Source organism: Melitaea cinxia, chromosome 9 (assembly GCF_905220565.1).
Source record: "Melitaea cinxia chromosome 9, ilMelCinx1.1, whole genome shotgun sequence".
Taxonomy (NCBI): Eukaryota; Metazoa; Arthropoda; class Insecta; order Lepidoptera; family Nymphalidae; genus Melitaea; species Melitaea cinxia.
Window position 1 is genome coordinate 16,358,949 of NC_059402.1, and position 15,629 is coordinate 16,374,577.

Genomic DNA, 15,629 nt, shown 5'->3' on the forward strand with positions numbered 1-15,629 from the left:
CTATGTACAATATCACTATCTGTCTTTTGTTTTATATGTACATGTTCTCCTTAACTATGTACATTTTATATAACAAGTTATTTACTATATACGTATATACATAAGATTATATAGATTAAACTACGATAGGTTTTCGTTCTCTAAGTCTGCACGAGCAGCTTTTCTTTTTGAAACAATTGTTTGTTTTGACAACGACGTCGGTAAGTGACTTTGACGATTCTCGTTGCTATAACGAATCAGATTTTTCACTCTTTTTAACTTTCTCGTCTTGGTTCATCGCGTTGCGTTTGGTGTCGTCTTTTGTCTTTTCTGATGTCTTTTCTTTTATATTTTTATCTTTTCTTTCGTCATTTTCGACGTCTTTCGCTTGAACCGTTTGCCCGTTTGTTAGTTTGTTGAAATCGGCTGTGTCGGTTTGAGTTTCTTTGTCTAAGCACGGTGGTTCTGAAAGAATGAGTCAGTTTTAAACATTAAATAAATAAAATTACATCGTCGAAACGTGCGTATGATCAAAGCTTCCAAAATTTTTTTTTTTTTGAAAATTGTCATGAAAATAATATGTAACGATAGGAAGTTAATTGCTACTACAAGTAAATAGATAAATAATTTAGAATATAATTATATACACAACAGTATCAAAATATATAAGTTAGCGTCTAATAATATTAGATTTGATATAAAATTTTGTATGAAAAATAAATCTTAAAGTTAAATTAATGTAGTAATTTTTTTTATTCAAAATTATATTTTTCTAATAATTTATAAAACGACGATCGTTATTTTAAGCTGAAATTACATGCTCGTTACGATTTAATTTATTTAAATTGTGATATTATTATTCATTTTCATCCCAAGTAATATTATTATATGTATATGTGTATTTTAGCTAAATGTTAATTGTTTGAGTTCTTTGTTCTGAACACTAACATCATATATCTATTCGATTGAAAGGAAACGATAACATCATCTTCCTGCCCTTATCCCACTTATGTAGGGTCGGGACAACATGTTTTCCTCTTCCATTCCTCTCTATTATTCGTCACTTCAGCACTTACTCCTTCCTTTCGCAGATCCTCACTCACACAATCCATCCATCGCATTTTTGGCCTGTCAATCCTTCGACATTCATCCCTAGTCTTTTACCAATATAGCGCTCCTCCAGGCGCTCCTCATTTTTTCCGTCACGGGTGCTACTTTCATTTCAAACTTCCCCTTAGATACTCATTTCAAATGGAAACAATTAATTTCAAAGGAAACGATGTGGTTATTTGACAAATTAATTAAGATAATTATATGGATAGATGCATTTTAAAACTTGCTTCAATTTTTTTTTTAATTTAGATAAAAAACAGTATACATCTAATATATAAAATTCTCGTGTCGCGGTGTTTGTAGTTAAACTCCTCCGAAACGGCTTGACCGAGTCTCATGAAATTTTGTGTGCATATTGGGTAGGTCTGAGAATCGAACGACATCTATTTTTCATCCTCCTAAATGTTAAGGGTAGTCCACCCCAATTTTTTTAAATTTTTCGTTAAATTATTTATTTTTTATTTTATTATGATTTGGCGTTGAAAAACACATACAACCCTACATTTTCACCCTTCTACCACTAACCCCTATTTTTAAATAGCGTTTAGCGGCAAGACAACGTTTGCTGAGTCAGCTTAAAGATATAAATGTTTAGATATGTTTCAAATAAAACAAGAAATGTCATCGTTTCTATAATGCAGAGATTACGTACCTAAATACAAGTGTAACTTACTTTTGGTGGGCGGGTGCAACGGGGCGAGCGGGGGCGGCTTGCGGCTGTAGCGCACCGGCATGATGCTCTGCCTCACGTTCCTCTCCGGTCGGATCAGGATTATATACAACTGTGTACAATTTTTTTTCAAAGAGTATCCGAATTTTCTTATCACTTCTTTTCCATAAATTCCACTATATATGTGTCCACTTTGACAGTTTTTTGAAGGGTTGACTTGGGGTACTGGACTGGTGAATGCGTGACGAGGGTTACGAAAAGTGTGTTCGAGCGAAACGAACAGCAGTTGAGAGGGAGATATAAGTTAGTGAAGATAGAAAGAGAGAGACAAAGTTAGGTTTCTAAAGTTTTACTTCAGTCGTGTGGTCTAAAGTACATTCGTTTTAGTTTTAAAGAGTATCTGTGGATTTTCTTGCCGATTCCTCTCTGCAGAATCTACATTCCGAATCGGTGTAACTTCAAATAACTACAATTAATCAATTTAAAACAAATGTAATTTTCATTGAAGCTTTTGAAAAATAAATAAATTATAGAGTTACAAAAAATAAAAAAAAGATGATATAGTTACAAAAAATAAAACATGGCGCTGCGAAGGTTGTCTGGTCGCTTATTATAAGAATAACGTTAAAACATTACTTTAAAAAAAGTTTTGTAAGAAATACGGTTTGAATTTAATTAAAGATAATATTTTTAATAGATTAATTTATATTTTCGTCGAACTTATTCAGCTTTTTAATTAGCAAACATGTAATAATTGTTATTATAAGCTTTCCTTTGTAATAAATTATGTTAAAATGAAGATAACAATATTTTTACGACCATTTAATGTAATTGTTAGAAAATTATTTCAATTTCATTATTTACGTAAGAATCATTTTATTTTATTTAATGAATCATTACTTAGCTTCGTTATTTACCTAGGAAAAAATACATATAGTTATTTTGAATCAGAACTGCTGTATTTTCTCGAAACACTTTACCCAGCCACACATACACACACAGAGACTTTATGAAATAGCCTATAGTATAAAACGTGATAATTTTATCTAGTAGTTGTGGGTCCGAATCTCAAGTAGCACAGTTCAAAATATCAGCGGTAAAGTTGTTCCCAAAAAATACATTTTCTCCCAAGAAATTTGATGAATTCTGATCTATATGTATCCTGTAATCCATAGAAGCAGCGTGACGGATTAGGCTTCATTCATTTTTAGAAGATTTTTTCTCTATTTAGCAGTATAACACAGAAATATAATAAGAATTACAGTATATTATCACATAAGGCAAACCAAGTCTTTTTTATTTTCGTAATTTAAATATTTGCTGATCAAAACACATCTAAATGTACTGTAATTTAAGTCGTCATCAAAAGCACTTTTGAATTATCAATTTGAAAATAGAATTGCATTTGTTTTTAATTACAGTTATTTTGAATTTATCACCGATTAGGAATGTAGACTCCGTAGAGAAAAATAGGCAAGAAAGTTAATAGACTCAGAAGTGACACAAGTAATTTAGGTCTCAGAGCTCTCCATGGTAATGTTATAAAGGCTAATATTTCATACAAGTTATGTCAAAGGCACAGTTGACTCCTCAGGGAGCGTGCGTCACACGTTCTTTGGTTTCAAGGGCTAGCGACATGGGTAGGTAATCAAGTAACTGTCAAACATATACGCATCATATATACTGACGTATGAATTTTTGGGCAGGAAAGATCACTTTTAATAATTTCATTTAATTTCGATTGTAATTTCATGATTAGTTTAAAAGCTTCTCTATGTATGAACGGAGCCAAGACGTGGACACTGACGAAGGGACTGGTCCACAAGTTTAAAGTCGCTCAACGTGCAATGGAACGGGCTTTGCTTGGGGTTTCTCTCAAAGATAGGATTAGAGATGAGACTATCCGCGAGAGAACGAAAGTAACCGACGTAGCCCACAGAATTAGCAAGTTGAAGTGGCAGTGGGCTGGTCATCTGTGGCAACTGCGTCTTGGCAAACGCAGCGTGGGATGTCCTTCGGCCCATTGGACCGACGATCTACGTAAGATTGCCGGTGTAGGCTGGGTGAGGATTGCGGAAAACAGGGATGTCTGGCGCGAACTTGGGGAGGCCTATGTCCAGCAGTGGACTGCAATAGGATAAACTGACTGACTGACTATGTATGAATATTATTTAATAAGCTTTTTATTTTCAAGAATCTGTAATTTCTTAGTTTGCTATATAAAATTAGTTCGCACTATCACAGGTTGGCTGAAAGTCGCGGAAGTGCTTAGAGTCCCCGTGATCCCACCCCAGGCGAGCGAAGGGACACTCCAGAGGTTTTAGTCCGTGTGAATCGGACATACGGGGAGCTGGAGGCATCCGTTAGGGATTTTCTCTGGGTCAACAAAAAAAAAGGTTGGCTGGAAGTGATCTCTTCTTTTTCTTGTAGAGATTACTTAGTGGTAAAACCATTCTTGTAAGATTTTGCTTGTAATGTCTTAATTATTGCATTTTGCTGATTGTATAATTTGATAAAACCGATAATAAAACACTGATAATATTCATCATTATTTAAAAGTACTTGTGACACCAGTATGCATATTACCTTTGGAGAGAACAAGCAGACGAGGGTGACGCTGGCGCTGAGTGAAATAGTCACGGCCATGCTGGTGATCCTCAGAGGCACGTGGCTCGCCGTGCCGAAGTACAGAGGGACGAAGGCCAGCCATATCACACATGTAGTGTACATCGTGAAACCTGATGTAAAAAAGTGAATAATATATACATACTGTTATTTATTTTGTTATATTTCGATTTTTATATTGTTACGAGTGTTGGCAAATGCAGTGTGGGACGTTCTCCGGCCCTGTGGACTTACGATCTACGTAAGATTACCGGTAGTGACTGGATGAGGATTGCGGAAAACCGGATTGTTTAGCGCGAACTTGGGGAGACCTATGTTCAACAGTGGACTGTGATAGACTGAAGTGACGATGAGTGATGATGAGAGATTTTTTTTAAGCTCTTGAGTGATTGTTAGTCTCATATTGTATGTAACAGTGATCTAAATGTTTAACTTAAATTGTTATATATTTTTGGTACTATCGTTTCATTAATTAAATGAATATTTAAAAAAAAACTGATGTGATTATATGAGTCAATGAATATTTTATTTATTAGGTTAGGTAACCCAACTGTTGCTTGCATTAATTTATAAACTCCTCCTCCTCCTGGGGGGATTGGGGATTGGGTCGGCAACGCGCTTGCGATACTTCGGTGTTGCAGGTGTCTATATGCTACAGTAATCGCTTACCATCAGGTGAGCCGTACGCTTGTTTGCCGACCTAGTGACATAAAAAAAAAAAAAAAAAAATAAACATTTTACAGTGGGAAAGAATGATGGTAAAAAAATATGTTTTATAACCTAAGCTACTTAATTAAGTTGAATTATTTATGTATGCAACGATTTCATGCACGCGCAAACATTTTTAGCATTTATATTAATAAAAATTTCATTTAAATCTTTCAAGGAAAGTAATAATTGAAACTTGTTCCTAAGGCAGTCAGTAAGTTATTCTTGGTTGGACAGATGTTATATAAAATTGAAATACGTTATAAAAACTGCCGACAGTTTTATACAGTTAATAACGTAACTTTAATGGAGTTGAAAATACTAAGTTATCAGAATTATTCTTGTATTTTTTTTTCCATCTTTTTAGCTGTATTAAATTAAAAGTTTGAAAATTTGTGGATAAAATGTAAATTGGTTTTAGCACTTTTTTGCTCCCGCTTCGTCCTTTTATTGAATCTCAAATCTAACGTTAAATATTCCATTTTTTTTGTAAACCAACTTACCAAGAGAACTAATTTCGAGGGAAAAGGGAAAATGGACAAATTGCGTTAATGAAAAAGTTCATTAGTAAATCTTAATATAATCTTGTTATAAAAGATGGCTTAATGCTGTCTGTAGGGTAGCATCTTTGAGGTTTAAACGTGATCTTCTGAACATTCTTTGAGTCTAATAATAGACGTGTCAGAAAATAACTGTTTTTTTTTTTTAAATACAACGCAGTACAAATACGATTCAGCCTATAACATCCCATTGCTGGGAATAGGCCTTTTCTCCATGCAGGAGAAGGAACTGAGCTTAATGCTCCACGCTGCTGCTCCAGTCTGGGTTAGTGGATATATTCCCTACTATGAGTAACGATCGCTATCACGTATGTATGATAACAACCGGGATCGACTGCTTAACGTGCTCTTGGAGGCACGGTGGTGAGATCCACAAGGACATACATCCAAACGCTAAAAAAGAAAGAAGTATTAGTAAAAATACAACGCTGCGCACACACGCGCGTACATGACACACACACCACTACACCAGAGCGGTCTTTGTTATAAAAACACGATTTTAAATAAATCAATGTTAATGTATTGCTGCACAACACAGCATTTCAGCATATTCATAATAATAAAAAAAGGTTGAGTTTTATCTTTTGTGAGAAAATCAACATAAGTGAAACTGTATGGGACGACTAGTACTCATGTTTCGATTTTTCAAAACAGCTCCTAAATTGTATACGATTTTGTTCCAACAACTATTGTTAATATTCTTTCACATTATCAAACATGAAACTATTGCGATGTTAGTATTCACTGCTGTATTATGTAATATGTGATTGTATTGCCGGCAAAGCATAGATATATTTCATAAAGATTGTTGAACGATATTAAAAAAGTATGTCGTGTCTGTGTTATCTATTTACTAGCGACCCGCCCCGGCTTCGCACGGCTGCAAAAACTATCAGTGTCCCTCTACTATATTATGCATGTATTATACATATAAGCCTTCTTCTCGAATCACTCTATTTACTAAGGAAAACCGCATTAAAATCCGTTGCATAGTTTAAAAGATCTAAGCACACAGACAGCGGGAAGCGACTTTGTTTTATACTATGTAATAACATAAATATGAATCCCTATTTCCCTTGGCCACGCCATTACGCGTTAACGGCTGGACCGATTTCGCTAATTCTTTTTTGTTGTGTTATTATTGTCAGGAAAAAGTTCTTATCAAAAGAAAATTTTAAGAAAATTGCGCAGAAAATTAGGAAATTTAAGAATACTTAACCACCATATAAAATTATTTCTAATCTAACATTAACGCTTTGGATAATATAAATACTTTTAATGTAAGCTTATGTCGTTATTACATAGATTTGACAGAGGATTGGTTATAACACTTTTTTTTTAATATTTTTTATTAATTAGAAAGGACAAAGTCTGTAGGGTCAGCTGGTCTTTCTATAAAAATCCCAATATACCAATAAATAAAATTGGAGTGTCTTTTTGTAATATTAAAATAACCGCTTTTTACTAAATGCATATGGATATATACACGGTACATATACCAAAACAACATTTTTTACAATTTTTCGCTGCCTGCCTGTCGGTTTGTTCCGGCTAATCTCTGAAATAGTTGATGTAGTAAGGAGTAATTTATACTACCTTTTTTTTTTGTAATTGCTGAATTATGACTATTTTGTTGGTTTGTAACCGCGTGGAAACGTGGACGAAGTCACGGGCACAGCTAATTGTTAATAAAAAATAGGAATTTTTTTTCAACTTCTTGATTCTCAATAACGATTAGACGATTAATCTCTAGTCTAGTCTATTTAATATGTAGCGACTGAATACATAAATTGCTTTCATTATTAGAATACTCCACGCTGTAAGCTCTGTCTTTTAATAAGTCTGTCATCTCAAGTCTGAGTATTACTTAAATTGAAAGACAATAAGTGAAAAAAATGTTTCAACTCATAGAGAGAAAAACTTATGACTCTAACAAGTAATCAGACTTGGAAAAAGAAATGAGTTGGTAATATTTAATATTTTTTTAAATCCAGCTCGAAGAACGCAATTCAAATGACCTATCCAGTGTTGAAAGTTTTATTCATAACAAAGAAACTGCGACCTAATTGAATTTTCATTACTGGAAATTTCTTACGGTTTTTTTTTTCTATTCGTTAACGAAGTGCTAGTTACTTCTCGCTGCCGTACAAATGCTGATAAATGGTCTCCACTGCATCGAAGGTTTATTATATAGGTTTATAGCCTGGTAAATGTACCTTGTAATTTTAGTAGTTTGTCCTATTTAACTATAATTGACTTATTATTTAATTCTAATATAGATTGATTTTAAATGTGACTAATTGTAATAATATGTATTACTATTTAATTAATTATCCGAGCGTCAGTATTGTAAATGCCGTGCCCATCTGTAATAACTTCGTCGTTTATGAACCGATTTTATAATAATAATAATAAAATTTAGAATTTGGTCCCGTAAATAAAATTGGTCTTAACAGAAAATGATTTGTAATTATTTAGGTAAATAAAAATAAACATCCAAAGCACATAAAGTCTCGGGAACCTAGTAGTATTATAAGTAATAACTAAATAATTATATTAAACGTGTTTCATACTCGGTGTACTTCGGTAATATAATAATTCGGTAATAATAATAATACGAGATATGAAGTTAAAAGGCATCGTAAAAAATGGCAAATTTCCAAGGGCGTCATAGCACAAATTCGTTTGGGAAGCCCTGTACTAATTTAAATAATGTTTGGTAACTTACCGAAATTTAAAAAACATAAATCTGATTAGCTTATAAATTAATTATATAGGGTAGGTACGAAATTAATTTACATATAATATAAACTGCTATGTGTATGTATGTGACTCATATGTGTAACTTGTGGAGGCCTATGTCCAGCAGTAGACTGCAATAGGCTGAAATGATGATGATGATGATGATGATGGTGATGATGGTAAACTGCTAATAATGATAAACATGAAATTTAGTATGTAACCTATCTTTTATTAAACGAACTTAATAAATCTCGCATCGCTGTTTCGATAGTCAATACTCCGAACGGTATTGTAAAGCTTACAATGGGGGTAAACAATGGTGGTAGTATACAGTCGGCCCTTTGGGACGATTGTGAAGCGTATCTTTTGTTGAGATCCGGTCGATTGAGGTGATAGTTGTTACTTTATAATTACGTACACTGCATTGCTTGCCTGTTTGAAAACTTGCGATCATATCCTTAACGGCTTTTCGACTGTTCATAATTTTTTTGAAGTTATGTTTATTTTGGCGCGTTAGGGAAAAATGATGACAGCCACAAAAAACCGACATCCTGAAGTTAGCTAGTCAACGAAGAAGAAATTAGTAACGCGAAGTCAGCCAGCCAATAAGTACACACACAATTTCTTTTTATTTAAGTTATTTAGAAAAGGTATTTTCCCAATTATAGATTTTTTTTTGAAATTGTGTAAGTTTCGTGATATATAGCTAGATAGAATGCGATTTTAATGATTTATTTAAAAAAAAAACAAGGATTGGAAGTCGGTTTTAATTAATTAATTAATTTATTTATTTATGCATTTAAAAATACTTAGAACTAACATTACAGTGACCCAATGCGTTAGTTAAGTTTATCACAACAAATAACATTAAGTTTAACAAACAATTTAAACAATTTGTCAACACTAGCGCCGTCATACGCAATTAGAAAGGAATTTATAAGCAACAGATGCAACGATCGCGCCACCTAGCACATCGTTCGATAAGTCATCTACCCTCATTTATTATTATTACCTATATTATTAGACCTACGCCCGCGCCCTGCAAGTATAGAAAAGGAGCTTCCAACAGTCGAAAGACTATAAATTCAATAAAAACAAAATAATCAAAAAATATAAAATAATCAATAAACAATCAATAAATATAAAATAATCAATAAATAATCACACTTGAAAAATTCATAAAATTCATAAAAAACAAACATAATAATAATACAAATTAGTACATTTATATTAATAAAATTAAAATCAATGACAATATGTAACATTAAATTTATCAATTAATTAAAACAACAACAAACAATTAAGTGATGTAATAGTTTGAAGCTCATTAATTGTATTATAGTATTATAATATTTATTTATTAAAAAAAGATACGGTTGTTTTTAAAAGTACGTTACTTCATTGATACTGCAAAAAAAAATCTTTTGAATCGGTTCCAATTTTATACAAATTAAAGTTATTTTAACTTCATTCATAAAACAGTCTTAAAATCAGTACAAAAGTTGACACTTACCAATATGTTTGCTTTCATTAAAGGCTTCAGGTATCTTCCTGGTGAGAACTGCGTAGACCGTGCACACCACGATCAGAACGATGGGGTAGAAGAAGGCGATCATGTAAGACGCGTCCACGTAGGAGTCGCAGACGAGCATGTTGTCTTCTCTGGTGGGGTAGTGGAACATGGCGCGCGCTGGTGCCACTATCATCCATACTACCACGATCAGCACCTGTGGGTTCAATGAGATTTTCTGCAGATCTTTTGGATAAATTAACTTTTATTACCAGAAATGACTGAAGAAGAATATTGCTTGATAGTTGAATTACGTCTATTGAGAACAGATAACTACTCATTGAAATCTGGTAATCTTTAAATTTGATTTGGATATCAGAAGGAAAATTTTCTGGAAAATTCTTCAAAATATATGTATATATTCGCCAGTCAGTAGATAACTATGAGCCAAACAGAAGAGGTCGCTGGTCAGAGACGGGACATTAACAGATTATTAACTGTAAATTCCTTACAATAAACGGCAACCAGTGGAATTTCTTTCTTTTCTTTGTATTTTAGTTTTAAAATAAGTAAAAGGGTTTTTACAAAGGATCCGACCGCTCCACTTTTGTAGACCAGATTTCGTATGTTTTATGCATCCCGTGTTCTCGAAGTCGCGGCACGAACCGACCCTTTGGGTAGGCGTCAAAGGACAGCGGAATTTCAAACCAAATGACAACGAATATTACAGGACGCGTGGAGATAGTTTGACTAGACGGGCGTTGAATACATTTCACTATTGGTGAAGTTAGTGTATACAATTAATATACCCTGGTTTCATCCGCGTTAATTTTGGTGGTACATAGTGATAATATAGGAGTAATCTAGTGATCTATGATTAAATGACAATAATTTAGTATTTTATTTAAAAATAATTAGTAAAATAATAAATTATTTTACAAATAATGGTTAGTTTAAATGTGAAATTAGTAGGTAGCTAAAGCGTCTGCAGTCGAATCAGAATTATTTCTACATTCTCTGAATTTATCTACTAATTAGCCCCTAGGTGCCACGGGTACAGTGCTTTCTGCTTCGGGAGTTGTAGGCTCGATTCTCTTCTCATTTCTCAAGCTTGGGTGCAATAGTAGATTAGTAGCCAAGGGCTGTAAGGCATCCATTGCAGCCCGAGATATTTAGTTTATACTTCGAGGGTGCAATTGATGCTTATACCCGAGCTAACTATTCTGCTTTACATCTCGATTGTGAGGTAAGTAGAAAAAAACCGGCATTACAAGAATAAAACATTTTATCATTAAAGATAATCAAGTAAAGACGAAGACAAGGCTGAATAGCAAAGCGACCTCTTTGGTCATTGGGCTGAATGCATGATGTCTATTGCCACTATGATGGTTAAAGGTACGCGAACTTTTTGAAAGAAAGAAGTGTTTTTTTTTAATTACTTACCGCCCTAGGGCTTTTCTAGCTACATTATTACCCTAGAGCGCTAATTAGTTACCTACAAGCCCCATTTGGATTTACTTACCGAACATGAGAGATGTAAAATATATTTAATGATATATGTATGTGCTATTTATATGTAGATTTATTTAAAAATAAATAAATAAATAAAACTGTAATCTATATTAAACTGTAATATATACGAGTATGTAATATAATAATATATTATTACAATTTTACCACTTCTTCTATAAATTTTTGATTAGAGAATTTCCTACAATTCTTTCTCACACTCATCTTTTTGAGTTTAGAATGTATTTTTGATACCATTTTATGTTATTAATGCTTCTAGTTCTTTGATTTTGACTTTAGAATTGGATCAGAAAATATAATGTGTATAAAGCATACACATTTATTATTGTAGCGTTCACATGCTAATAAATTTAATGTGTTGTCAACTTTTCCAATTTTAATTTTTCCAATCAGCTGAACATTTCAATAACATGTTCAATTTATAAGTGTTATTTAAATTTGGAATACCGATAGAATGTGAATATGAATGGATAAAAATAAAAAATAAAAAATATTTTAAATCGACGGAGCACTATGTTACATTATATTAATTAAAATATGACTTTTTATTAATAGTAAATATTTACCAAATGCATTATGTACTTAAATAGTATTAAATAATGAATATAATTATATGAAAAGTGAATTTATACAAAATAATATTTATAAAGCTTAATAGTTCGTACCATGTTTGCTTGGTCAAACGCGTAATAAAAAAATGTATATGTATATATAATCTATAATTATAAACATACTCATTGTAAAAATGACAAATGTGAAAAAAAAGAATGTAGACTTTTGCATATGTCTTCCAAATTCAAAAAAGATCAATGCTGTGAGGTGGGATGTTAAAGGCTGAAGCGTAGACATTTTTATAAAAAAAATATAATTATAATTATAAATATATATCAACTACCTGGTGTCGTGAAGAAATAGCCATAAATAAATCACAATCAGTATTAGTATTAGTATTACACAATCTGGAACTATATTTAAGCTTTGTTTATAGTGCATTTTAGTTATAAAGCCTAGTATAATATAATATCCTACTCAAAATCTGGAAGAGCCCGACCGGAGAAGAACCTCGACCTAACAGAATACCACAGCTAAATAATACTGCTTGCTGAAGCTGCTGCTGCAAAGAGCTCATGGAGGGCTTGGGAGTAAGGTCGACGACGCGCTTGCGATGCTTGTGATGTTGGAGGCGTACGCTACGATAATTGCTTACCATCAGGTGAGCCGTACGTTTATTTCCAGTCTAGTTGTAAAAAAAAAAAATATTAATAAAAAAGTGTAAATAATAATAAGAATGGCTTCTCTGTAGTAGATCACTATTAGTGGTAAGACTTTATGTAATTTTGAATATTGTTATGCTTTTTAATATAATTTTAAATGTGCACTATAGTATAATAATAGTAAGAGAAGAGCTGAACATGATAGTAATAAATTATATTATGATTCTCATGAAGCATTATCATTAATCATTGTTAACAGGTTGTCAATCAAGATAACCAATATGGTATATACTTCCATTAGCTAACGAGCTACGGTACATGTAAATTTCGTTAAATTCGGGGTAACGTTTCTTCAGCGGTAAAGCTTTAGTCCTGTATTTATCAGATAAAGCAAGTTTTTCTATTAAAATTACGGTAGCATTAAGCCCGCCTTTTGTGCAATTCTTCAACGTATTGTGCAATAAAGCAGCATTAAATAAATAGGTCATTAAAAAAGATGGTACAACTGAGGTAGGGCGCAGCAGGAAATTTCCTGCTCAGTACTTCGGTTTAGTGCCTCGACCTTACAGAAGATCACAGCTAAATAATACTGTTTTCAAGCAGTGTTGCGTTCTTGTTGATGAGTAAGGTGATCGGAGCTCCGAGGGGTATCAGTGGTAGGGTCGGCAACGCGCTTGCAATGCTTCTGATGTTGCAGGCGTCTATAAGCTACGGTAATCGCTTACCATCAGGTGAGCCGTACGCTTGTTGCCGACCTAGTTGTGTGAAACAAAACAATAAAGAGTTGAGCAGGATATTTTAGACTCAAAACAAATATATCAGCAAATCTTTGTTTGGATTAAGCTTCAAGCCTTTCCCTATATCGATAAAGAGGCCTATGTCCAGCGGTGGGATGTAATATGCTGAATCGTGAAATATTTGTTACATATAGCGAATCCCAAAACCTGTCCCAAAAAGTGATCTTTTCACCTGATGTAAAGACGTTATTTTAGTATTTATGTGATAAATAGTGCAACTAAAACAAGTGACAGTAAAAAATAATGTACATATTAAATATAATAGAGAATTGAAAGAAAAAAAAGTCAGTGGTGATTTTTGCACTACGTTTAGGTATATGGAAAAAGTTTCTGAAAGCACTTTTGATAAAATTGTTTCGCAGAAATATAATAGCTAAAGCAAGATTAATGTATTTTATAGTAGTTATAAGCAAGCGAGTAATAAGCAAGGACGACAAGACTCAAAGACGAAAATCTATGACGAGGCTTAAATTTCAAACTTAGGAGCAGACTTTTAGACTAGACTAGACTACGGACTTTGATTAGTGTTCGGTTTCAAGCTTGACGGAAAGTTCTTTGAAAATAAATATTTTGGGAATATTAAAATGTATCTAAAATAATCTTGCTGCTGGGATAATAAATATTTAAATGCCGCTTTTGAGATTTTGCGCAATCTGGTTTTTGATTCGTATGATATGAAACTGAGTAGCATTCATTTATCAATTATCATTTTGTATGCATTCGAAATTTGGACGCGCAGCCAAATACGATCAATAGTTTCCATTTTCTATGTCTTCCTGACAGCTTGAATATAAATTAATGCAACTACATCAGGAAAACTGGAGTACTGCGACAAGTAAATATGAACGAAATGAAGAGTTATCCGTTTTGTTGTCAGCTTCACATGTACATAGATGGTATAATTGTATTTGTACAAAATATCTGTAACACACACCAATCGTCCGTCTGTTCCTCTTTCATGTGTGTCAGTAATAGATTGGTGGTGTAATTTGCACTGCTGCTTTCTGCTCCGCGGGTTGAGGGTTCGATTCCCGCCTTAGTATCATAGTAGTCATATATATATATATGCTTGGTCGGTTAGATGTTTCACTACTAGAAACGGCTTAGCAGTAGATACGGATATGTACTGTACATGATAATAGTAAAGTGTTATATTTAAGTGATTATATTATTTGTGCAGTTTTTGTTTGAACCAACATTTTCCGTAACACCAACTATGTATAGCAATAGAATAAAATATAACAGACCTAAAAAAAATCTAAGCACAACTTCTTGCTTAAAACGAAATATTTTAGCTAAATATTGTTAAAGAGAACACGGCACAGTACCCTCCGCAACGCTCCATAAGGAACTTCGTTTCAAAATATAATATATTAGATTTAGATTATAATCTATAATAGTAAATGGATCTCCAATAAATGGAAACTGTTCGCGCATTCTAATGCCTCTGGGGTTGTAATAATTTAATTTGTAACGTAATTAGGATGCGGGAACTGTTTCTGTAGCCGAAATTGACGTCGCATATATTGTTTAGGAATATCATAAAGTTTAAGATAACATGTCTTACGGGATAAAGTACTGTTTACAAACACCAATGAACGATGATAATAGTGATACGTAATGGTAATCGAATACTTAAATAATAAATTGAGATAATTGTAAGCATATAATATTTAATAAGCGTATATATATATATATATATATATATATATATATATATATATATATATAGGAAGGTTACAAAGGATACTTTTTATTTAAAAAAAATGCGAAAGATAAAATCTCTCTCTAATACTTATTTAATAACTTACAATGCGGGCGAAGCCGCGGGTAAAAGCTAGTATTTTTTTTTCACAAACTATACACGGAAACTTAAAATATTTATCTTAAAACCCTCAAAATTATGACTATAGAATATACTCAAAATAATGTTTTAAATAAAAGTCCTCCAACGACCGTTTTTAAGTCAGTTAAAAAGTAAATCATTAACCTTAGATACAAACCAAGACTAACGCCTGAATTAATCTGAAAATATAACGACCGGTCGTAATTCCTAGCTTTACGACCGAGTCGTGAACAGCCCAATCAACCGGTTGAGGTTGTCGGTTAATCAGTTTTATGAAGTGCTCGAGTTTTATTGACAAGCTTATATATTAACGTTTAATATCATACTAAGCACTG

At 32.8% G+C, this 15,629-nt stretch overlaps 1 protein-coding gene across 1 annotated transcript in view; it reads right to left on the reverse strand.

Moving 5' to 3' along the window:
- Positions 1-226: 226 nt before the first annotated feature.
- Positions 227-15,629, reverse strand: part of LOC123656189 (metabotropic glutamate receptor 2-like) — a 122,874-nt gene continuing 107,471 nt past the window's right edge. The window contains exons 14-17 of the mRNA XM_045591893.1: positions 9,911-10,124; positions 4,349-4,500; positions 1,766-1,874; positions 227-444 (exon numbers count right to left, since the gene is read on the reverse strand). Of these exons, the coding sequence (XP_045447849.1) occupies positions 227-444; positions 1,766-1,874; positions 4,349-4,500; positions 9,911-10,124 (693 nt within the window). The remainder of the gene's footprint in view (positions 445-1,765; positions 1,875-4,348; positions 4,501-9,910; positions 10,125-15,629) is intronic.